We start from the raw sequence: 25,635 nt of genomic DNA, 5'->3' as shown, positions 1-25,635 counted from the left end.
CAACCACAGAGGGTTAGCTATTTTGCCATATGGGGACTGAACCATCTGGCTTTGAGCTGGAATTAGCTCTCCCTTGCCCAATCGATAGATCCAGCAAGGCAAGGTGGGCAGTGTGGGTGGGAACAAAAGGTTTTGCAGTGGAAGAAGATCAGACGAGGTCAAAAATGCCATCTGGCCATGAGACATAGTTAGCAATGATTCTGTTTTTCTGCTCATAATATGAGTTCCCTTTTATTTCAATGCAAGTGAATATTCAATACTCAATCCAGTAATGCTCCTTCAGATCTTTGTAATAAGAAAATTAAGGATATAATTAAAAAATTTTAAAAAAGGCAATCTATGTGCAGTTGGGGGAAAAAAAGAAGATGTTTTGATTTTGTAAGCTCTGTAGAGCCTCTTCTGTGAAGAACAACTGACATCTGCCTGGTTTTGTTCACACCTCTGCTCTGTGGCTAGTGGAGGGTTCTCTAAGTTTCCCATTATTTGCATGTGTGTTGTGAGTGAGCAAGAGGGAGACCACTGAACTGAGATGCCGGAGACCACAGGCCCTTCGGTAGCCACAGAACCCACCACTGCTGCAGTACCACGTGCACGTTGGCTGTTTGAGGGGGAAAGAGCTGCTATAAAGCCATCTTTTAAAATATACGAGGGAATCCATGGAGGAGAGACCTGATAAATATCAGCTGTGTGAAGAAGCCTGGACTGGAGCTTTCATTTCTTCTGTTCACACCAGAAAGTCCACGTGGGAGGGAAACCTGGACGATGGGAGAAGTGTCAAGCCGAGCTCTGCTCATGCAAATAACAGTGGAGCTATATGGGGAATATCCATCTGCAAAATACCCACCCTGGAGGATGCTTGGGGGCTGTGGGATAAGAAGGGGAGGGGATGGAGTTGGTGGTGTGACTCCTTCCATCATTCATGTCCAGTTGATTTTCAAAGATCTGACTTATAAGAGACCTCACGTGGAGAGGAGGCACCACAGATCCCACTGCTCTTTCCCAGAGCAGGAACTGTGATTAAAACACTTCCCTTGGCCAAGGGGTGAATTCCTCAAACCCGTAACCCCATGCTGCTGTGGGACATAGGTGGAAATAACTGTGTACTCAATTGCAAAGACATTTGGTTACCAAAAGCCACAAATACTCACAGACTCGGGCTTTGTTAGTTTGGGCTTTTGCAAAATTATTTGTGCTTTCTTGTGGCATTTCATCCCTGACACGTGCTGTTCGTGGAGGTGCGGCATTAAATGTCATGTCTTGGAAATGCAACGCTCTGGCTCGAAAAGAGCTGTTACATGGGAAACCTGCCCTACTTAAACAGCTCTCGTGTTTGCCCAAGGTTTATGTACAGTATTCTTCTAACTGATCCTCGTTTTCAATGTTAAATATGATAGATGTTAATATAAGTGATTCAATCACAGTTCGTAGCATGCCTTTGCAGCTAGGAGATTTAACGTGCTCTCCTGCCAGCTTGGCAGCCAAAGGAACAGCAAAATCTGGGTCCTCGGCTTTCATCTGTGCTGCCCCTCTAATTAATGATCTGCAGCAATATGCAACCAGTTTTCTTTCATCTGCTCGGCCTCTGCGATGGTTGGGAGCCAGCAGAGGTGCATGGGAAGCTCAGTCATTAAAGGATTTAGCTTCCTTTATTGTACATCAACTTCCATATTTCAGTCCTTTGCTTCTTAATAGCAACCTCCAGCTAAAGCCTGCAGAGTATATTGATTTTATTTTATTTTTTTTATTTTTTATTTTTAGGTCAATGTTGAAGTGAGCTTTTTACCTGTTGGGGCTCGTTCTGATCCTGTGGCACTTCTGCCCTTCTGGTGGCAGTGAGTGGGACGTGGTAGCTCTCTGCTGTCTAGTGATGAGAGTGGATTTTGGTATCACTGGGGTTCCACACCATGTACTCATCGCTACTGCGACACCACAGCACACCCAGTTCGGCGTGATGGGAAGTGTTGTCCAAACGCCATTCCTGGTCAAGTCAGGTCTTGTTTCATGGGCAGGTTTCAGCTCCTTCAGAGGAAGATATTTCTGCCTTTCAGCAGCACTGGGTGCTGTAGCAGTCAGGGAAAAATGACGAGTCCCCAAACACTCTTGCGCAATGACTCCACAGCAAGCAAAGAGGACCAGTCGGTGCTTGGTGCTCTGCAGCAGATCAAACGCTCTCCCGTCAGCCCTTGTTTGCACAGCTGCCATGCTCAGAAAAGCCACCCGAAGTCCTTGGTTGCCCTGTTCAGTTCATTCCTCCAAGTCCTAGCTAGCAATTAGATCATTGGTTCACATACACTGTAGTTTCTTATATTCAATCTATAAACACGTATATTAGATTATTAGATTCAATTCTTATCTATACATTAGGTTATCTATAAGTATTTTTATTAGATTTTTATATTTAATCTAATCTACAGTTTATAGTTCACACATGTTATATTGCGCAGGTACAGCACTGCCCCTGTTTGCTCATGTTGCTGACACCTCCGTAGAAGCACATGAGCAGAATCACAGACTGGAAAGGCCAGAGGGAAAATCCTATAATTTTATTCAGTTGCATCTGCATCGTGCCTTGTGGCTCGTGTCTGCCTGCACAGCTTTCAAACCAGTGCTGCTCTGAATTTGATGAATCTGTCATTTCTTTTCCTAGTTTCTTACTAGGATTAATCACTCCTTTTTTTTTTTTTTTTTTTTTTTTTTTTTTCCTATACTTAAATTTCCCTGGTTCTTGCTTCCAGCTATTTTTTCCCCTTCTTTGTCCCCTGGACTCCAGCAGCTCCTGGGTCTTGTAGCCGAATCTCATGGGAGGTGGCACCTTCCCTTTGTGTCAAACACAGGGGGATTTCTGGGGACACAGTGGGGTGCGGGAGATGGAAGCAGCACCTGGGGCTTGCCAGGAAGGAGGGAGAGCAGCCAGAAAAACATCAAGTGTGAGAAAGTGGAGGTTGAAAGAGTGATAAGGGAGATTTCCTCAGATGGATGTTTTCTTGTTTGTAACAATTTATATAAACTGATCTAAAATGCTTTATCCAAGCCCAGGTTTTGATGTTTGCTTTTGGGGCATTGTCACCACTGTGCCCGTCCAAGAAAGGAAACTGGAATAATGAGTCCCCCTGGCTTTGGGCAATCTGCTTCATCCTCCCATCAGATTGCAGATAACCCCTTTAGCTTTTCTGCATACTGCCTTCCTTCTGCAAAGTGAGAACAGCACCTTTGAAAGAATAAACCCCAGCAGGTGCTGAGGAGCTCAGGTAGCTGCATGAGTATTTCTGCTAAGAGAGATCACCATGAGGCTGCACAGAGGCGTTTTGAGCAGCATGAATCCCTGAACCTCTGAGATTCACGTGGTGCTTCTAAATGGGGATAAAAGCAGAGTTCAGTAAGCCATCCCCAAATCCTTCCTGATCTGTGACCATCAAGTCACTGCTGCTGCATGGTGTTTTTCTCGTTTCTTGATTTACCTGAGCATCTCTGCAAGCCAGGAGTATCTGTCCCCATTCCCCATGTGTCTGGTGCTGCTGAGGAGTGCCTCACACCTGCCTTGCTCCCCTCTGGGCTTTGCAGGATGGACAAAACACCACATCAGTAACACACCTGATCCCACAAATCCCAAGGTGGTGTCGTAAAGAACGGTGTTCAGCCAGGGAAGCTTCATTGTTTTGTAGCAGGACTCCAGGTGATCGCTCTCCCATATTTTAAAGTAACGAAAGGATTGCACAAACTCTTGCAGATTAAGCAAAGAGCAGCAGCGGCTGCTGCTGGCTGCAGTGACCTCTGCTGGGAAGCTCACAGCTGCTCGGCTTCACCAGCCCAACATGCAGCTGGATCTAACCCGTAGCCTTCTGCCCGAGCTAGCTCCATTGATTATTGTCATTTTCTAATTTTGAATTCCATTTTCCTTTAAATAGCGTATCGTTCGGGATTCCCTCTGAGTATGGAAATGTTGTGTGAGCCAAGCGATGTGTGCTTTGGCAGGAACATTAAGCACTGCGTAACGGAAGGTGAAGGCCCTGCTGATCGTGGGGAGGCTGAGGCAGAGCAGAAATAAATGCCTCTGACCATCACAGCGAGCCCATCCAGTGCCAATAGTCGATGGGTGGCTGCTGTGGCTGTCCGTCACCACCTAGGACATCTTCTTCCAAATATCTTCATCCCTACAGGGTGACTCCTTTTATTCTTTGGGAGTGATTCAGCTTCTGCTGCCTTCTTTCCCTTTCTTCCTGGGTTTTCTGTCCCCTGTCTCGCTCCTTCGTTCTGCTTTCTTTTTTCTCCCTGCGTCTTTTGCCAAGGAATCGCTTTAAAGCTGAGCAAGTGCATCCGCCTTCAGACAGTGCAGCAGCACAGGGTCCATTTGCTTTGCAAATGAGGAAAGGGAGAAGGTCTTGTGGCAACCCTCAGCCTGCAGCGCTGTGTGTCTGCTGGGCTCCTCTCTGCCCTCCGCCACCCCAACTGCTCGTCTTTGTGGGTGCTCCCCCCCGTTACCCATGGGCGTGCAACCGCTAGGTGTTGCTGGCAGCTGCCTCACAGGGCTTGGGTTGAGTTTGGAGAACCTCCGAGGTTCTCAAAATAAAAAGGAGGCTCTCAAAATAGAAAATAAAAATAGAAACGCAAAGCGTTTGATTTGCCACACACATATAGAAAGGCATTAATATATGTGTGCGGTAAAAATGTGCTGCAGACTATGTTGGAGGCTTTAAACAGCTATCACTACTGGTATTAAAACCACCTTCTCTGTCATGATGGTATCAGGTACACAGACAATCACATGCCTGTGCGTGTGCATAAAGGAAAACGAATAAACACACACGAGAGTTTCAATTAAAAATAAATATTTGCTGGAAATGCCTTTTGGAAGCTAAGAGTGCCTTCAGCTCACCGAAACAAAGCAAAAGTGTCCTTGCCCTAATTGCAACCCTTAAGGGACCGTACAAAGCCAAGTGGGTGGTCTATTGGTTTCCTGCTGTCAATAAGAAGAACTTGATTTGTGATGCAGTCTACCAGGAAATTTTGCTAAAATATCATGGGATTTTCCTGATATTTAAGCAAAGCGAAGAGCCTACTCACGTATTTGTTGCTCTGACATCCTGTAGCGTATTGTATTGAGGCTCACTTGTTGTTGAAGTTAAATTTCCTGTACATGTAGGTCCTTATATGAAGACAGCTTTTGATGACTGATTGTGGGCATAAATTCAGGTCAGTCGTAACCTTTCTGGTGAATTCAGAGGAAATTGGATTAGTCTCTGTTCTTACGGGAAAGACCCTGCCAGGCACTGGGGACCTTCTGCTCTCAGCATCATCACACAGACATTGGGATGCTTGGGAGTGCTGAGGACGAGGTCTTGACACATAATTAAGCTTTTTAATTAATCTTATTGAACCTTGAGACATGTAGAGAGCTCTGCATTTGCTGATAAGGCACTTTTACCTTCTTTCTGAGCATGTCCGTATGCTGTTTAATAAGCAGACTGTGCATGGCATTTCCCAGCTTTCTCTTGCTCTTAAAACAATTGTCTGTAATTGGTGTAATTAATATTCTGCCCCTGGAGTTGTACTGGTTGTCTCTTTAGGGCTTGCACAAGTTAAATGCATCCTTTGGAAATTGTTTGTTAAGTATTTAAGGAACAAACCCAGAGAGGCTTTGCTCTGAGTAGTTAATTATATGTATGTTTAGAGAGATGATTTTTCTCTTTAAAGCTAGTATTTTGACAAACCAGTGGTCCTTGAGGCTTGGTGGGAACGACCCATGCCCTTCACCTACCTGCTGGGCTGTATTTTAACCCTGGTTTCCTTTAGAAGTGAGGTTTATGTCACTGTATGATCTGCCTGTGCATGTCCCTGGTGAGAAGTGTCAGCGGAGGCTCAGCCCTTAGGAGACATCAGAAAATCCACGTGGCAGAGCACCAAATTCAGTCACTTTTCAGAAATCTTGTGTTTATGTAACTGTGTTCAGAGGGAGAAGAAAGCAGCTCTATGGAGACTGAAGCAATTCTCAGGGGTGATGATTTGAAGGATTTCTTGCTCCGTGTCATGAGGTTGTAGAAAACCTGCCAGGAGCCTTTGGATGGAAAGCATGCAGTGCTTAATAACACTTCAGGGAAATTTGGGCATACAGACTGGGTGTGACATCAGAGTGGGCCAAATTCAGTGGGAAGGGGCATGGAGCTGTCGTATGGCCTCTGTACACATGCTCCAGCTTCTGCATGGGGGCAGATCCCTCCAGCCCCCACCCTGCCTCCATCCCCTTGCACCCAGCTTTGCTGCTGTGTGGAGACTTCAACATCCAAGCAATCATCTCCGTTCACCACCTGACACAAGGTCTTTAAACCTTTAATGTCCCAAATACCTAACCATTGAACATTTTGACCTTGCAGCAGTTTGAGGGAATTTTCTCAGAGTAATAAAAGAATTCTGGGCTGTGAAGCACTTGTGACTTTATTTTGGTCAAGATCCTATTTTATGGTGCTGATTGGAGCACTGGCAAGTTGTGTCTGACTAAAAGTAGCTTTCTGTTTTGCAGCCCCTTTTTAAAAATCTCTGTTTCATCTTTTACTTACTTGTCTTATGTTATTTTTTCAGGATCAAGCATGAAAATATAGTTGCCCTGGAAGACATCTATGAGAGCCCAAACCATTTATACCTGGTCATGCAATTGTAAGTACTGAACATAATCAAGTTTCTGTGGCAAATTTGCCAACTCTTTTTGTTCTCATTTTGTTCTTTATCTGAATAGATGAGATAAGTGAGAAGTATCTGTCTTGTGTGCTGCAGTCTGCAATATCTCTGGCTGGTGTTTAAAATAAACCTTCAGGTGCGATGGGCTGTGTTGTTGCAAAATTGGGAGCTAAGGTGTCTTGTGAATGGTCTTGCCATTAAATTAAATTAGAGTAAACAGGGGGGGATCCCTAAGGGATCAGAACTGGCCCCATATGCATGGAATTGCCATGCATGGTTTATTTCCCTTTTGTCTCAACGGATACCTGGGCTGTACTGAGCAAGAGCTAACCCAGGATGCCACCATCTGCACGGGTGATAGATTTGCAAGAAAGCTTGTCTCAGCAGCAGGACCATCTCATAGCATGTTCCTTGACATATGTTTCTCACCAGAGTCCCTCTTGTTCCCCATTTTCCCCCCACACTGAGCCTGAGCAGAACAGGATCCCACCAGGTACGTGATGTGTTATGGCTGACCTAGCCCTCCTGTCACATCCACTTGGTGGGAGGAGGGAAGTGATGCTCATGCTGCTTTTTTTCTTTCTGAAACCAATTAGAAAATAAGACATGAAGTTAAAATTTCCCCTTACCATCTTGCCTCTCTCTTCTTCAATGATGAGGTCACCAGAAGCAAGAGCAGAGCAGACATAGGGCAGAGGGATAAAGTGCACCTGTGAAGAGCCAGATGTGCCATAGGGGAGCTTGGAGCATCTGACAGAGGCAGCTCTGGAGTTAAATACCCTGCAGGAAGCTGTTGGGGACCAGATGTCATTAATAGTTATCCTGCTGGCAGTGTGGGAGAAATACTGCCCTACGCATTTTTAGTTTGTGTTTGTAGTCCTACGTTTCTGCCCAAAATGCTGCAAAACAATTTGCACAGGCACGTCAGTGTTATGCAAATTCCAGCACGCCAGCTGGATTGTGGGAAGTACCAGTTTCATGACCAGCTGATTTACAAATCCTTATTTGTGTTTCAGTAATTACTCCTAGTTATTATTAACTTGCTTAATGTAGAGTAACCCTCGCTTTTCCAAATTTCTTATGTCCATATCATTGGCTTATCCAAGATGTAGGGCTGTAATCACAGGTAACACTAAATATGTTATTATAAACAGAAAGGAATAGAACAGTTCAGCTGGAAAGGACCTTCAGAGATCATCTCATCCAACTGCCTGACCACATCAGGACCACCTCTGGACATTGAGGGCATTGTCCAGATGCCTCTTGACCACTGACAGGCACAGGGCATCAGCCACCTCACTATGAAGCCTATCCCAGTGTGCAACCACCCTCACAATAAAGGGTTTTTTCCTGATGTCCAGGCTGAACCTGCCCCAGTGCAGATTTGTGTCATTCTCATTTGTTCCCATGTGCATCGCTGGTGACCAGGGGCAGAATTTCAGCCTTATAGAAATTCTATTTGCTCCCAATTCAACACTTAGCTAAGGAACTATTCCTCCAGTCATAGCTGTATTTGTAAACCCAGACAAATGATTTATTTCCCAAGGACCAAGCATTTAGCTGTTGTAAAGAGGCATGGTTTCACCAAAAAGCATGGTGGTGGGACGTCTGGCTGAAGTCAGCACTGGGAACCCATCTGGAGGGCTCAGGGCTGTGGCTTCTTCTTCAACTGGGATGAAGAATAAAAAATTTGGGAACATTTTGGTTGAATGTGAGCACATATCTGAGTGTGACCAAGTGACAGCAATGTAAACTCTCACTCATGCAGAGCCTGTGTGGTGAAACTTGTATGTGTCGTGCACTTAATGAGCCTCAGCTATGGGGTAAAACACATTAGTTTAAGATTATTTTATTAAAGACAGCTAATACTGGGTCAAGTTGTTTTTAGCCCTACTCACTGCTGCAAACCAAGACAAGGCTCTGTTGTCCTGTGTTCTGGACAGGCTGTATCCTAGGAATAATCTTCTGTGCTCTTTTAGAAAAGGGTTATGCAGTGCAAAGGTGGAGAGGATGAGAGCATGGTCATCCTTGTCACCGTGGGCATCACACCAAGGATGGTGCAACCTCTGCACCCCTGTTCTGTTCTGAGTTTCCATCAATAGCTGGGATTTGGGGCTGCATCTCCGCAAAGTTCAGAAGACTCAGAATCAGTTCTGCATGCCTCCTTTCCCGGTTTCCATCAGGGAGAAGGCATGCATGAATAATCTCTTGTTTCCAAGGTAACACCAACTTGTTGATACAATAGCTCCGAAGCATTGCATGGCATGAGGTATCTATTTGTTTACATCTCTGCCCTATTTATTATTAGATTCCTCGTGGGTTTTGTAGCTTCTGATTTTTTTTGTACAATTCTCCTAATCGAGGCAATGGCTATGAACGTTTAAAACTGGGGTTTGGTGTGAAGTAGAAGTGGTTGTGATCAAGCAGGTTCTAGGAAGCCCCATTAAGATAAAAATAATAGGGGGTAAAATTAGGACCAAAGACCGGTATCATGGGCAGAGCAGATCTGAAATCTACGTGCCCTTCTCCATGACTCACTGCTTTCTAAGTGGGCACTTATTCACGATTGCCAAAGGAGATTTTCTGTTGCACGGGCAGCATTTTCAACACCAGCCTTCAGAGCACTCCTTGCAGTTTTGGGGAAAATCCACATTACAGCCCCTGAGCATCTCATAGCTCACCGTGGGAGAAGGCTGTTGGAAGCACTCCATACCCCTGTGTATGTTTACCCTCTAGTACATCTGCTATTACTTGAAAGCCGTGCTTGTTAGCCAGCCATCCTAAAGGATAAGTATTGCACCTCATTTGCTCTGTCAAAGATATGGGCAGGCACACGTGGCAGTGTCTGTGCTGGAGCTTGTAGGAAAGGAGGTGAAGAGGCGGCTGCCTTCATCTACCTGACACTTAATTTATTCCTGCAAGTCCCTCTGGGAGCTGTTCCCAGGTTTAGGTAGCTGTTGGTGAATGTCCTTTGTGTTTCCTGGCATGTTCTTGTGGAAATCTCACCTCCAGCTTCGGTTTCAAGCCCTTACTTTTACACACATTTTATACAAGCCATCATAAAACTGTTTTGTCCCAGCCTTGTTACTGCAAGGTAGACCAGAGAGCAGGTCAGGGATCTCCAGATCTGACAGCTCAGATTTTCACATGCTTTCTCAAGGCATTTACCCATTTCTTAGAAATGGCTGGGCCATTATTCCTTCTTTTATTTACCTCAAATACAGTATACCTCAACCCAAGAACAAAGATAAACACCAAAATACCCTGAAGTTTTCATTCGTTCTGGATGCTGGGTGAGATTTCCCCGGAGGATATCAGAGAAGAGAGGGGAAAATAAAGCAATTTCAGAAATAAAAGCTCTGTTGAACTATGTCTTGACATGACAGTAAACTTTGTTAGTGAGCAATTGCAGGTTGCTGCTGGGTCCACCTGGTAAGAATTACCCCACCTGTATTCTGCCTTGCTTCATCTTGCCAGTATAAGGAAATTTCCTGTTGTGGTTCGTATTGTTAGATACTAACATTTCATTGGCATAAACGGTCTCTTTGGATATTGATGATTCATCCCCTGCATGCTGGAAAGTCATGCGTAAAAACGTATTTACATAAACATGCACTTTCCGTCCAAGCACTATGGGACTGTCTGGATGCGCTGTTTCAGAAGGTGCTGCCCGTGCAGGTCAGAGCAGATCCCCAAAGCTCGGCTCTGACTTCATCAGTATTTTTTGCCTGCATCAGGGCGTGAAACAGCAAAGTCTGATCTCCTGCAGGTCTGTGTGCGCCCTCCGTTGAGCATGGGCCATGCACGAGTCCCCTCCATGCCTTAATGGAGATGTGTTGCTCACTGCCATTGCCAAGGGGCTGGAGCTGTTGCCTCTCCAAAAGTATATGGGCCATGTTAAAAATCAACGATGGTGTGAATTTCCTTGCTCTCCTTTATTCAGCCATTTTCTTCAAATGTGTAAGAACGTATATTTTTGGCATCTCCAATCCTGTGTTGAAGTTTGACCGATGGGTCAGAAGTCAGTAGGGTTGACAAAATGAGATAGACAGACATCAACCTCATGTGCCTCACTTCCTTTGGAAAACTGGCTAAAAAAAGGTCTAACAGGCACTATGGCATTCACCTGGCCTGTCTTTAAAAACCTCCAGTCACACTCTCCCCAGGGAATCAACACCACTGCTTAACGCTGATGGGCATGGAGCATTCCCTAATTACTACATCTTCCAGGCTGTATTTTAAACTTACGCTGGAAGTCTTATTTCTCTAATTCCTCATGAAGGTAACAAGGCTGTTCAAATGGCTAAATGTTATGCCAGCAGGCCCTGGAAAGCATATAGCTAGGTAAAGTACTGATTGAACCTCAACACCCACCTCAGAGTTGCTCTGAACTTTTTTTCATGCCAAGCATAGTGCCAAATTCAGAGAAATTTTTAATACTAGGGGCTCAGAACGTTTGCAACACCAAGCTTTGCAACACCAGAGCTAACTTTTGAGATGTTTCAGAAGGACATGGGGGTTTCCAGCAGCACTAAAGCCTCAGAGCTGAGAAGAAAGGGAGGGAGGTGCATGGTCCATGGTCTGTTTTGAGATCTTTAGGATCCCAAGAAGCGAAAGCTCTATCAGTGGCCTCCTTGGTGGCTGTGCAACCCAAGAGTGACCTTCTCTGTAGAAGGGCTCTTTTACCCAGATCCTGTCAGTCTGTGTTCCTGATTCCCAAGGAAACTGGAGGATTTCCCCCAAATGAGGTTGTTTGAGGCTGTGTTGTTACTGCTCAGGGCAAGTTTTTATGGAGAGCAGCCTGCAGCAGCTGACCCTGAAATGCTTCTCCCTACCTCTGCAAAAACCGGCCCAAACTGAGCTTAATATCCTGACCTCAGGGGTTTTCCAGCTTGACATCTGAATTCTGCTGCATTATTCATATTTCCAGCAAAGAAAAGCCAAGGTGATGGGGACTCCCCCAGAGCTCATGCATGGAGAGCCCAGTCTTTTGCAGGCCCAGGGTTTTGGTGCCCTATTTCTGCTGTTTATCAGCTTTTCCCTGCCACACATGAATTTGTTACAACCCTGCAAGAGAGGTAGCTCAGACAGGCATGCACCTACCTGCAGTACAATCTACAGAAGTTTTTATTATTATTGGAACCTACAGCGCTTGTGATTTTACTTTCCACCTGTATGCTTTGCAAATAAGCTTGCAAGGCAAGTGGAGTGCTAAGCTGTGATTAAGTGCTGAATTCCCTTTGCTTTTGTTTTTGTTTTTTTTTGAAAGCCAAATGCCTGAGCACACTCCGCGAGCAGCAGAGCATGGACAGGCTTTGCAAGTGACATTTCAATGAAAATATTCAGCCTCCAAGAAAAACAACAGACAATTGAGGGAAGTGCCTTGTTTGCCAGGTTCCTTAAGGAGCCTTGCAAGGACGCGCTGTGTTACAAAACAGTGATACACACGCCAAGCCGCTATCACATCAGGATGCTAATTAAAGCAAAACAGAGATCTGCTGCACCGCATTCCTTAGGTGGGATTTATTCCGTACTTGGTTTTTGTGCCCATAAAGCATTATGTAAAAGACAGAAAGAAATCTCTCTTCATTCACAATGAGACTTATATGAAGGAGAAAAGCCAGCTGGGTTCTTTAGCAGCAGAGAATACTTATGTCCAAGCAGCTGAGAGAAGCCCCTCACATCACTGCTTTCTGTGGATGGTGTGTGTATTATCATTATTAGTAATTATTGGAGCAGGAACAGGAGAAACAACTCCAGTAGTGAACAACCCTGGAGCTGATTGACTGGGGGATTCACTTGCTTTTGTGGTATACAAAACATGCATTTTCAGCTGCACACCCATAAACTCTGCTCTTTGTTTCCAGTACTACCGGCTCCTATGAGGCATTTCAAATTAATGCCTGGTACCCACTGAAAATGCACTGGGTCTACGTTGAAAGGATTGCATCCATGCTTCTGGCACCTCATCATGCTGCATAGGAATAAGATGATAAATTGATGTGGCAGTTGGCTCTCAGAGGGTTTAATGACTAGCCAGGGGAAGATCTGGCCAAGCAAATACTCATGAATTTTATTTTATTTTTTTTTTTCTTTTTGAGCAAATGTTGCCTATGAACTACAACATGAGGAAGGCTGGCACATATGTAGGGGAAGAAAACACTGGGAAGGAGACTGCAAGATGCCAAGGGAACTTTGTTTGGATTTTTACACAGCTGAGCAAAGCTTTAGGGGTTCTAGCTCAAAAGACTTCATCTTGTCACAGTTTGTGGAGTGAAGCATCACTGATGTGGGCAAAAATGCCTTTGGGAGTCTGCAGTGGAACAAGAAATGGCACTAACTATGTCCTGTGGTTGAGAAAAAGCCTTTTGGTGTTTCTTTGGACCAGAGTTTTTTGACCAGGGGATAGGATGCTGCACAATGAACAGCTCTCCAAGGATGGATCCAGCTAGTGAACACAGAAAATGAAGTGGGACAGCAGCAACAGGGTTGTGTATTCGTGGCACAACTGGGAGAACCAGGCACGACCGTGGGAGAAGTGCTCAGAAAAATGAAGCCTAGGCCCATCTTGGCTTTCGATATGGACATATCGCAGGTGCACACCCAGACTGCAGAGCTGGGATGTTAGTTAGACTTTGAAATCTTTCCTCACTGTATGGGTATGTACAACACAGGTTTTGTTCTCAGCCCATTTCTAGTGCTTAATGCAGTCAGAGCTTGGGCTATCAGTATAGCTCAAAAAAGGTATCTTTAAAAAATTATCAAGGCCTTATCAAGGTCTTCAAAGGTGTATTGCCTGAATAACACAGGTCACCCTGTTGCAAGGTTAGGGGAATTAATCTCACTGTACTTCAGTACTTTCCCACAAGAGCTTTGCAAGTGCTGAGCAATTCATAAACTGACCCCTGGCATCATGCCCCTGGGAACTGGGTGGTAGTTATTAATCCAGCATCAAGTTCACATTTTTTAATTTTGGGAGACGAGATTATTAAATCAGTTGAGTTGCGCCAGTAAGTGTTCAATAGGAAGGAGTGTGTCTACTTTTCCAGTGGTTGAGAGGTTATAAGCAGACCAGGAAAGATCAGTGTCAGGGCAGAGATCAGGGCACGGACAGATTTGTTGGTAACATTGATAGACCACAGAGTGATCTCTGAGATCACTTCTAGACACCTGCAATTGCCAGGATTGTGTACGGTCCTAAAAGTGCAATACATGCTCATCGGGTGGTCCTAGCTGCCCTGAGCACTTGAGCTTTTCTTCTGCTTGCTTGTGGCTCTGGCAGGACTTTTAGTAGCTCCTGCTCCCCCTGTCCTCTCCAAACACAGCACCTTCTCCTGGGAATGGCACTGAACAGCAGCCCTGTTGCTTCCTTGCAACTGTTTTATGTCTAAGGACTTCAGCCCTGGCTAGGAGCAGGACATTTCACAGTCCTTGTACATCAGTGTAGCCTTCCTCCAGAGAGAGAGAGATGAGAATCTTCTTCTTCTTGGGGACTGTGAAGGACTTTCTCATGATGATTTCTTTTGTAGGCAGTCACCTTCAAGAGGTGTAGACAAATGCCAATGTCCTTGGTCCTAAAATTGCACTCATTACCAATAGCTTAGTATGAAGAGTCTTATATGGACTCTGACACATTAGCAAGGCAACACTGAATTTTTTTTTTTATTTTCAATCAAAGCACTGTGCTACACCTGATGGGGAGTGATCCTTTTTCTTCTGTAGCCTTGGGAATGAAGAGATAATAGAGAAATTTTTCCACATTTTCCTTGAACAGACACCGTTGTAATGTTGTTTCTTTCTGCAGAAATGTGAACAATTCAGATGAAAATGGATCTTTTCTTTAAGAGATTTATTGTTGTGAAGCTGCTCTTGTCAATAAAGAAAACAAGAGGTTTGTCCAAACCTCCCAGTAAACCTTGTTCTAAAGTACTATTTAAAGTTGCAGAAAGACTTGGGGGGCTCATAAATCAGATGGGCATACGATTATCTTTGGGTGAACACAGTAAAGAGTCCTTTTTGAGGGTACTCATTCAGAGCCATTCCTCCACCTCACAGCAACCCCTACCACACTCCCAAAAGAAGGGAATGAGCCCAAAATGAAAAACTTGCTTGGCGTAACCTCCAGTCTCCAGCAAGGACTGGCACCAAATCCTTAAGACAAAAGTATGTGAGTTGATTGTGGTTTTTTTTGATAGCAAAATTTTGGCAGCATCGACTCGAGTCTCTTCCATCAGCAGCTCCTTTGCTAACTCCCCGCTGCAGCTGGGCACGGGGGCAAACGTGCCCCTATTGTATTGCTTGGGGCTGGTGTAGGCGATTCGCAAGGCAGCAATACATATCCGCCAGCAACCCTTTATAATATCACTGCTTCTCTGAGAGCAGGAGTGGGGCCTTTCTCTCCGAACAGCAGGCAGGTGGCTATTTAGAGCCCTAGCAATTTACACTCCATTCTGTTGGCTTTGGATAACCATCTCATTTCTTTCATGCCTTGCCCACAAGTTTCATCGCCGCCGATGTTTGCGTAGTAGCTGAATTGCTCTCGCACATTCAGTTCTGCATCTCTCGGTACCTGGTAATTTACGCTGCGGTGCACTTACTGCCTGCACTAAAATCAATTAAATAGCTGGTGTTGGCTTCAGGAGGAAGGGGCTTTGCAGCAAGGCAGATAATAAACGTTAAATCTATATATGCCCCAGCATGAGAATTCATTACGAGATGGTAGGATGCCTCTTGGGCACTATGCGGAGGCATTCTGATTAAATGGTTACACGCCCTTAAACAGAAAAGGACTTTCATAACAACCTGGAAAGCTTTGAATTGAAATAACATGGCACTGAAGCAAAATGCAAAATTCAAATCAGTGCTCACAGGTTTGTTCTTTTACATGGTGGTGTGTGTAAAGTTGTTTTTCCCTCCGAGTTGTCTTCTAGAGGAAGGCTGTACAGGCTGGAGACAGTAGGAGGCTCATGACAGTTTCATGTCAGTGTGTACCAGAAGACACCTAATGGGTTTGTGGCCAAAAAAATGCTTAATTTCCCAAGCATATCTCAGCTTCAACCTCTCTTTAAGGTAATATAGTCAGGTTATTCTGCTCCAGAGCCTAGAAGAGAGCCAGTGTTGCACTACCTTGCAGTTGTATTTTTATTGTCTTATCAAGAGGTTCCGCGTAAAACTTTTAGAAGACCCCATCAAGAGCAAGGTGATGATGAAGCATTATTACCCTATACAAAAGCCTCTTGTATTCACACTGAAATAGAAGATCTTTTGCTTTACTTTTTTTTTTTTTTTTTTTTTTTTCTGGAACCTTCCCCCAAAGACTCTACATAGCACGTAGTTTCAAAGCCAGGGAGATTCATACAGTTTTATGCAGTTGGGGTCAGGACTCTAAACGGGATTATGTAAAATGTAGATTTTTTAATGGAAATACCAGTTCCTGTCTAAAATCCTGTTTTGACTTTCTTTGGTAGTGCTGTGGTTACCTCTTCTGAGAGAACTATTTTCATAGAGCTAAAGAAGTTCTTGCCATAGTTTTCTGCTTTAAAAATTCTCCCTTGGAAAAGTTTTCGATGGAAAAAAAAAATCTTTTTTTTTTTTTTTTTTTCCGAAACAGTGGTTAGGTCTGTTGTAGCCAAACTTTTACTTTTTTAAGTATTTTATAGAAAAAGAAAATGCTGTTGCTGGTGAAGCCTTTCTTTGATGCATTTATAGAGCATGTGCTCGTTTTGTTCTGATCATGCCGCATGGTTACATCTTAACCTGTAAAGGCTGTTTTTTCCCTTAAACTGGATGAAAAGTGTGTTCAGAGACCAAAATCCTTGTGTCTCCCTTTTCCTTCTCTTAGACAAAATTCCCATGTGGGCCTGTGTGATCCTGGCTTAGTTGTCAAGGGATTTCTGGACTGGAGTGCTAAAAATGTTTTGGAGAAGTTTGGTGTTTATTCTGTCTCATTATTCTCTTAGTAGCATTTAACCATTTCATAATTCTGTTTTCTTAATCCCTAATTTATAATACTCCAAGGAGCACTGGCCAGAAGCCACCAGCCAGGAGAAATGCAAACACGATTATGTGATAGAGAGAGCACAGAAGAGAGGAAAATGACCTTATTCTGATTGCACACCAGGAATATTAATCTTCTTGCAGCTTAGGGTCTCTTCCATTGACTCATGATGGGTTTCTTGTGAGCATGGGGCAGCACCATCCGCAGAAAGCACTGCTGACATTTTGCATCTCAGGGCTGGAAATCCTCTGCCAGAAGCTTTTAAATCTGCTCTTTTCAGACAGTTTCACAGCTGGATTTGCCATGTAAAGGGTTTTCTTCACCTTGGAGCTGTCTTGGCAAGTTTGATGGGTGGCGAGGGAAATGTAGGTAAGATTTCTGTCACCGGAGATCGGGTAATTCTTCAGACTGTGCCAAATGAAATGAAATATATTTAAAAAAATTATGCCTGGGGAAAGACATTTTATTGAACACTCTTTTCATCCTGGAGCTCAACACATTTGTATGTATGTTCAAAAGTTTAATGAGAAAAAGGTAATTTGCACAACAGTATGGTCAAAAAGAGAAAGAAAAGAAAAATAAAATAAAATAACTAATGTAGTCACTGTCTGTGGACAGTGCCCTTAATATCCTTTTCCATGGAGCTAAATGTGACCAAGATAGTCATTCAGTACATTATCCCTGTGCCTGAGCTTCTTTACCTGCCCACACGTGTTCCCAGCCTGCTCTGTTTGTGCTCATCTTCAGCCGAGATGTTCTTCCTGCACCGCTACAGCTTGCAACACTTTCTGCTCTCCAGAACTGCTACAGCACCTCAGGACAGGGACACCCTGTCCATTACAACCCATTGGATGCTGGTGGGAGACAGGTGCAGGTATATTTTATTGCTCGTTTGCTTTTCCGGTTGTGTGACAGCCTCCGGCAAGGCAAATGACACAATGGTGAGGCTCTAAAGTCCTAAAGGACCAGTTGGCTCTGAATTTCAGCACTCAGGGGCAGGGGCAGAGGCAGAGGAGGCAGCTCACGGCTCAAAAGAGGAGGAGGAAAAAGCAGAAGCTGAACCATATGGTACAAAAAGTAGAAGCAGACACGGTATCTCAGTGGTAGGTGCTCATTAGACTGCTTCTGATGTGCTGGGAAGGCTGAGTGTATCCTGCTAGAGGGACTGCAGTGTTCTTGTATAAGCTGAAAAACGTAGCAGGGCAGAGTGGGTAAGGGACAGGTCTCTTTATCTATGGAAAAATATTCTAGCTGCTTTCCAGAAACATGTAACGAGAACCAGGGGCTGCTGGTCTCCAGAGTCTTGAGAAGATGTTTTTGTGGTTAGAGCACACAGGTCTGAAAATCTGGAGCTCTCATCTAACTCTGTCATTGATTTATGTTGTGGTCTCTGGTCATTTTGTGTTCTAATTTCCCTGCCCACCGAAAGGGAATACTTTCCTAATTAATTCTGGGTAAGATTTTTTTTTTTTCTTCAAGCCAGTGCTACTCTTTGTGCAGTTGGTTGTTACAAGAAATAAGAATGCTGCAGTCTGGCCTCTGGCTTTGTCCACTGAGGAACACTGCGGTACAACTGGGGATGAGGAAAAGCCAATGGGTTTGCTTGCTGGGACCTGTGACTATTCCGAAAAACATATTCAGCGATGCCTTGATCCATACTATTTTTTTCTGTAGGTAACTGTACCCTGTGCAGTAGCTTTTTCTCTCTATCCTGTCTTTCTAGGCAGAAACCTCTACAGATCATAACCCAGGCTGCCCACAGTGGCGCAGTGTATAACAGCATGACCAGTGATGGCCATCATCATCTCGTAGATTTATTTATCCTTATGGTGTTGCTGTGTGGAAATGTAAAACAGCAGCAGTATGACATCCAAAGTTAAAAATTCCACTTAAACAAAGCCAGGATGTCACCTACTGTGTGCAGATGTGGCTGCAGCCAAATGCATCATGCCAGTGATGGAGGGTGACAATGAGAGGCATCAATAAAAACTTCATTCAGGGAGAAATATAAAAAAGCAATTTAAACCCAGGCTGAACAGCAGTATCCAGAACTTGAATATCCTTTTCTTTATGTTGCAAGTAGGTGGAAATGGTTATTGCAAATAAGGGGATGAAGGTGCACTGTGTTCTAGGACATGGTACATCAGGCTGGCTCAAAGTGATGGATGCTCCAGGACGCATTACAATGAGAAGATAACTAATTGTTGGTCCTATGTCTGAAATAGTTATTGGCCTCAGTAGACAATAAACACCAAAAGAGGTCTTCAGGGAAGGATCCTTGGGGGCATGAGAACCTTAGACTTCAGACCCACAGACCCTGCTGGGAAGCTTGCCTAGATCCAGGCTGTAATTGAGCACCTTCTTTTCTCTCTGGGGACTGGATATGAATGCAGGGGTGCATATGCAAGGAATGACCTTTTTGTCTACATCTATCCTAGTAAATAAAAAGATCTGTACTGGTGTAATTCACCGAGCTATGTCCAGGCACTGGTAGGAGTACAGCTCGGCATGGGGAGCAACGCCTCTGTGCCTCTGTTCCCAGTTTCTGGAAGTGAGAATAACAGCCCTCTCTGTCATTTACCAGGGCTGTAAGGATAAATATATTAAACTCTCCAATGTCTTGAGATAATAATATCAGTCTAGGCACGCAAGTGCCTCAGACAAATCCTGTGTGCAAAAGCCAAGTTGTTGAAAGCACAACTTTTGGCACAGTGAAACTGCTTGAAGGAGACTTTAGTTTGATTTCAAAGGGTTTCTGAGAATAACTGTTCTGAATCCTGCTTCCTCCCTGAAAAAAAATGAATGCATAGTGTCACGAAAAAGACATTAAAAGAGGAAAATCAAAGCAGTTGGAAGATTGCTCCTGGTTTGGCTTTTTAGATTTGAGAAGCACACATCAATTCATCTGTTGAGCATTGTTGGTCTGGCACTGGTATGACAGTCCATCGCCCTGCAGCACAAATCACTGCTGCAAAAAGCTTCTTCAGGACAGTTATTTATAATCATGGAATCACAGAATGGTTTGGGTTGGAAGGGACCTTAAAGATCATCTAATTCCAGCCCGCTGCCATGGGCAGGGACACCTCCCAGCAGCCCAGGCTGCCCAAAGCCCCATCCAGCCTGGCCTTGGGCACTGCCAGGGATGGGGCAGCCACAGCTCCTCTGGGCAGCCTGGGACAGGGCCTCACCACCCTCAGAGGGATGAATTTCTTCCTAATGTCTAATCTAAATTTACTGTCTTTTGATTTAGAGTCTTTACCCTTTGCTGTATCATAACACACCCTGTTAAAGTGTCTGCCCCTATCATTCTTGTAGACCCTCTTTAAATATCAGAGAGCTTTAAGTATTTAAGAGCTTTCTGGCTCTGACACAATTCAAAATTCGGTCTGTCCACTGGCATGGACATGGTTTTAGAGGTAGCTTACAGAGGTCCATTCTGCCACCCAGCTCACACCTGTGGATGTCAGTCCTTACGTAGCCATGGATATCTGCATGGTGGTGGTGAGGTCTCTCCCAACTGCAGGACAAGGGGAGCAGGAAAAGGGAGAGGGAACCTTAATCATTAGCAGGAAAATTGGCCCTTTGTATGCATGACACCTTCCATGTGCCATCAATCATGCATGCACCACACCACGTGGCTGTTAGCACAAAATATACTTGCTGTTTGCTATTGACATCCTCTTGGTAGTAAATTACATTCATGGCCTCCGGGTTCTGGTCCTGTTGAGTAGTTATTTGCAAAGCAAAGGAAACACATACTGTTTTTCTTCTATTTAGACTCTGAATGCATAAAATATTCTCTTTTCAGTCTGAACATGCAGGTGCCCTTTAGAAAGTGAATATTAACATTGCTTACGGAAAGCATTCTTTATTTCTAGGTAGTTATTTCTCATGTAACAACACATCTTAGAGAATTCACCATTATTTATGTTTCTCAGAGAAGCTCCTAAAATAAAAGGTGTCCTACTTTCCTTAATCTTGAATCCTCACTTGGTAGATCGCATCAGATTTCAGTGCAGTTCTGGCTTGTACAATTAACCTGTGAGGAAAAAAATCCCCAAACCTTCACCTTGTAAAACTCACTGGGCCAGACAGATGAAAAGCAGGCACAATTGCTTCTAAGGTTTTACTTCTGGTGATGTATTTACAATTACTTTGGAAAATTCAAAAACATTATGTTCTGACAGATCATGGATAATCAAAATTTTAAGAGAGAAATCCTGTAATTAGACACAAAGAAGCAAAGTTTAACCTGCACCAACAGCTAAATTAGACATAATGAGACTTGTCCAAGGTTCTTTCATCAGGTATTTTGTTTGCTGGAGTGATGCCTTTGCATCCTGGCTGTGCCACAGGATCTGCCTGTTCTTGGAGTTCCTCTGATGTATATGACATGTAAAAGACTTCCCTTATAAGCCTCATCTTTTAATTACTTGTCCGGGTGTCTGGAGGGGCTTTGCCTTGGCTCCTGCAGAGAGGCAATGTGATGGTGTCAGGCCACGCAGGGCGTTCCAGCCAGCCTTCTGCAGATGAATCATCTGAAGGGCTCTTTCTGAAAGGCTGGGCTCTTGCATTTGTTTCATTCTCCTTGGTGAGCTGAAAATAGTGTGTATTGTTCTCATAATCCTTAGCAACTTGAAAACTGCCATAAATTGAATTCTTAATCTTTACCTACAGCAAGAAAATAGGCTAATTCAGTTATTCCTGCAGTTACTTAGCTAATGCTAATTAACTAGGATTTTGATGGCTTTGTTTTTTTCAGCAGTTTTCTAAACATTTCACTTATCATTTCAATGAGTCCTGTACAAGTTTAAGCCACAGTGAATAGCCTTTTTTCTACGGTGCACATTATTAAGTCAGAGCAACATATGTAAAAATATATGTACAGGAAAAAAGAACTACTCCCACAATCTCATTAATCATAGATTAGCAAGATTCCTGATAGCTTGAATATGCTTTTTGTGAGGATTTTTTTTTTTTTTTTATATATAGCCATGTCACAAGGCAGAAATCAAAGAAGACAATGTTGAGAAGTGGTGGTACAACTGCAATTTAAACATATTGGAGTAGTTGTAGGTTACAGGTCAGAAAATACAGACCCACCAGACCTAGCTGTTATGCCTTGAATTTATCTGGAGGACTGTGAATTCCAGCTTTGGATATTTTGAAGACTATTTTGAGCTGCATTTGCTTTGTTTCCCTTGAAATCTTCTTCTCACCAGAGTTACAAACAACGTGTTGAATGACTTAGACAGGGTCAGAAAGATGAGGTGAAGGATCAGGTGTATCTTTGTACATAACTTCAGTCTGATGCTAATCGCTAAAGGTTTATAGGCTGCAGTAGGGAAGGTCTTCTTTTGGGTAACCAGCACAAGTGGCCACACACTATTTAATACAGAGGGAGCACCATGTATGAGCCTGCAACATGATGGATTTTGCCCTCAAAAAATAGTGAATGGTTGTTCTATGAGGCTATTTTGTAGCTGTAATGATCCAGTGCTTGCCACCAGTTTAAGGCGGGGTCAGAGCTATGTCTTGAAACCCCATAGACTCAGTGATTTCCAGCCTGTTCTGTCTCCTGAGTTCAACTGCATTGAGCAAAGGCTTGTGTCTCGTATCAGAAGTGCATTAAGCAATGGGCTGATGAAAATTAACAACCATCAGATCAGCTGGGAACATTAGATAATCTCCTTACACATTCAGTAAGGAACGTCCTCCTTTTACTGTAAGAACCAGATGCCTCAAAGGGATCTTCAAGGACTGTGTGCAGGGACTGAAAGCAAGACAGAAGAGGAACAGGAATAGGTTGTGGGTGAGTAGCACAGATCTGCTTTTGGTGCCCAGCTGAGGAGTAGCTAATGGCTCTGACACTCACTGGACCTTCTTCAACTCTGCTTCTATGCCTTGTGGAGTGCAGCTGAGCATGCCTGTGCTCACATCTAAGGGCACAAAATGCTGGTGCTGACAGTAGCCAGAATTTTTCTCCTAACTTTGATAGGATCCCATCTATAGGCAACAGATTTGGTTTTGCCTCTGGATGGAGCTGTAAAAAATGAACCATTTTCAGCACTGCATGGGATAGTGAAAAACTTGTGATGTGCTAGGGATTTAGAAAAAAAGTGTCAAATAAAATTCTCTGATAAAATATCTATGTAAAGCCTGCACAGGTGATAATAGACCAAGCCTGATACTCACAGTAAAGAACTCTGCATAGTTCTTCTGACTGTATTGGTTTGCTAAATAAAGAGTGGAAGGGGCTTTTTCATGGCCCTCAGGCCAAGTGGTTAGGACAGGCCTGCATCTGCTCAGCCTATGCCCATCCTGCTCTGCATCCCAGCTACACGGATGCCACAGAGCTTTTGGCCCTTGTTTTCCTCTAGGTATCTGACAGTGCCGTGGTGGCCCTCACACTTGATCACTACATTGTTTGGCTCTTCTCAGTTCAGCGTGTCTTGATGGGCATGAAGGACTGTGGTGCAGTGCTCCATGATGGTGGGTGTGAGATGCATGACCTGGGGACCAGCATGGGAAGCTGGAGGTGTTGGAGAGAGATCTTGCTGCAGTGGCCCCAAATGGTCATGGTGTGAGCAAGGACAGTATCCATGAATCTCAGGCATTTGGTGCTTAAGTGAATGCTTAAGAACAGTTCCTGGCCTTCATTTAGCTGGTGTTGTACAAGTGCCCCATATCTCCCTCCCAACAGGAGAACCCCAAATCCTGAAATTTGATCTATACAGTCAGATCCTTAAGCAAATACATAACCTCTTTGAGATAACCAGCTCTTCAGTGTGTTTGCCATCCCAGACAGTGTCAGGATTGGGGTCTTAGTGCGGGTCTTGTTGACTCTGGTCCCAGAGGCTGGGCTGGTTGTTACCCCACCAGAGAGGAGAGGCCACTGCTGATCCCAAGTGAAGCGTAGCAGCTGGTAGGTAGGAGTTGGTGCTAAGGCAGCATCCTGTGCTTCCCTGGCGGTGTGAAGAGCTGCTCGGTGATGAAGGAGGGGAGGAGGGAGTATGCTGGGAGGAAGCTGTCACGGATCTGCCTCTCGGTGCTGCTCACAGTCCTACGCTGGCTGAGTCAGAACTGGCGGGGAAGGCGAGACGCGTGGGTGGCCTCTGGGGAAAGTCCACGCTCGCATCAAAAAAAGGTTTACGAGGAGGAGAAAACCAACAGGACCCCCTCTGCAGTCTGAGGTCCATAAATCCAAAGGCCTGTGCCTGATGTTACACTGTGGATGAGGGTGAGGAAGACTATCCAGAGCCTTTCTTTGTGGTCTGTACTGCCTGGGTAACTACAGAGGCTGGCTGCATGTTAAATGGTCTTCCCTCTATGGAGGCCATGCCTTTGGCACCAATGGTACCATCCTGCTCTGGTGGGTGGTAAAAATTGGTTTCCATCCTGTGAGTCCCCTGGGGAGCAGGACGTAGCTGGTCATGGATAATGAAGTCTGATTTTTTGGGTAGGCAGGCTCTGTGTGTGCTCTTCGGGTTGTTTGCCACTGGCGAGTGGCACTCACCATCAAATGGGCCTTGGTGGACACGTGTAGCTGGGTCTCATACCCTTGAGAACTGGGAATTTGCCAACATTGTTGGACAAAGCTGTGAGGCTCAGCCTTTAACATGGACCAAGCCACTGCATTCAAGCTGCTGAGAGCAAACAAGCTAGATGGTGAGATCTCCACCACAGCATCCAGCGAGTTTCCCTTCCTCACTGCCCTTCCGCCCTTGTGTTGTGAACTCACTAGCACTCATATTGTCATCCCTACGCACAAGCACTGTTCTCGTAAATAGTACTTTTTAAAAGTTCTCCAGGATTTACTTTAAAATGTTTGAATTTGTTCTTGGTTGAGATGTGCAAAGCCAAGCATGGTGAGCTTTGAAATCAAGCTTATGTTCGGAAATAATCCAGAGAAGAATTAGCAAAGACTTCAAAGTTAAATTAGCCAAGATAACATGTCAAGCCATTGAATTTCAGTTTAACAGCATGCCAAAATATCTCAAGATGTCTCTTATGATGTATTGCATTGTTTCTTACAATTTGAGCAGTAGGAAAGTGAATAAAAATAAGTCTGCATCCTTCTGTTTCTCTTTGATTTACTGTCTGAAAATTCAAGATGTTTAAAAAGGTATTTATAATTGTACATTTAGGCTTCGGCAGGCATTTATTTTACTGTGCAATTTGAAAGTGATTCAGTTAAGCAATTAAGGACTAAACTAAATTGTCACACACAAAAAGGGATATTTGCATACGTTACTTACAGCATCCATTTCAAGCTGATTTCCAGGAGTGAAACATGGGTCTTGCTGTTCCTTTCCCACATCCTTCCTAATAATTTTTGAAACATTGGCCATTTTGAGCTGAATTTGATGAAGGAGTAGAGTTGCTGGGTATAAATAGATCCCGATGAGTTTTGTGAAGTTATGTCCCCAATATATAGAGCACCTGTAAGTGCTTCCAGCAGAAGGAAATGTATAGACTTGTGAGTTTTGAGAGTGGTAGCACGTGCCCCATAAACAGCTCAGCATTCCCCAGTGGCTGAAGCAGAGAGGTGTTTCCTTTTCTAAGTATAGAGTGGTTATTTTGAGGGCTTGACAGGGGAATGTGGAGTTTCATGCATCACCCACGATGTTTGAAAAAGCATTAGGATATTGAGACTATCTGTGACAAGAAGTAGAGAAATGATTTAAGAGGCTGGCAGAAACACCAGGGAAGAGTTTAAAAGAGCTTGAGAGGTTAGTCTGACCAAGCGATGATTAATAACGGATATGTTATGCACAGTATCTGGTGGATGCAGACTGCTAGGAGAGACAAAATGGCTGTGGTTGGGCCTGTGTGACAGGCCTTTTCTGACTGCTCACTCTGACTGCAGGTGTTAAAGACAGAAGATATGATTCTGCAGATCTGTTACAGAATCCCAGAATGGTTTGGGTTGGAAGGGACCTCAAAGCCCCCCCAGTATCACCCCCTGC

General features: G+C 44.2%; 1 protein-coding gene across 5 annotated transcripts in view; it reads left to right on the top strand.

The window, feature by feature from the left end:
* Window positions 1–25,635, top strand: part of CAMK1D (calcium/calmodulin dependent protein kinase ID) — a 218,574-nt gene that overhangs the window by 125,304 nt on the left and 67,635 nt on the right. For all 5 annotated transcript variants that reach the window (XM_068670026.1, XM_068670029.1, XM_068670028.1 and 2 more), the window contains exon 3: window positions 6,574–6,648. In XM_068670026.1, the coding sequence (XP_068526127.1) occupies window positions 6,574–6,648 (75 nt within the window). The remainder of the gene's footprint in view (window positions 1–6,573; window positions 6,649–25,635) is intronic.

Source organism: Anas acuta, chromosome 1 (assembly GCF_963932015.1).
Source record: "Anas acuta chromosome 1, bAnaAcu1.1, whole genome shotgun sequence".
NCBI classification, from domain to species: Eukaryota; Metazoa; Chordata; class Aves; order Anseriformes; family Anatidae; genus Anas; species Anas acuta.
This window is presented reverse-complemented; position numbering and strand designations above follow the sequence as displayed.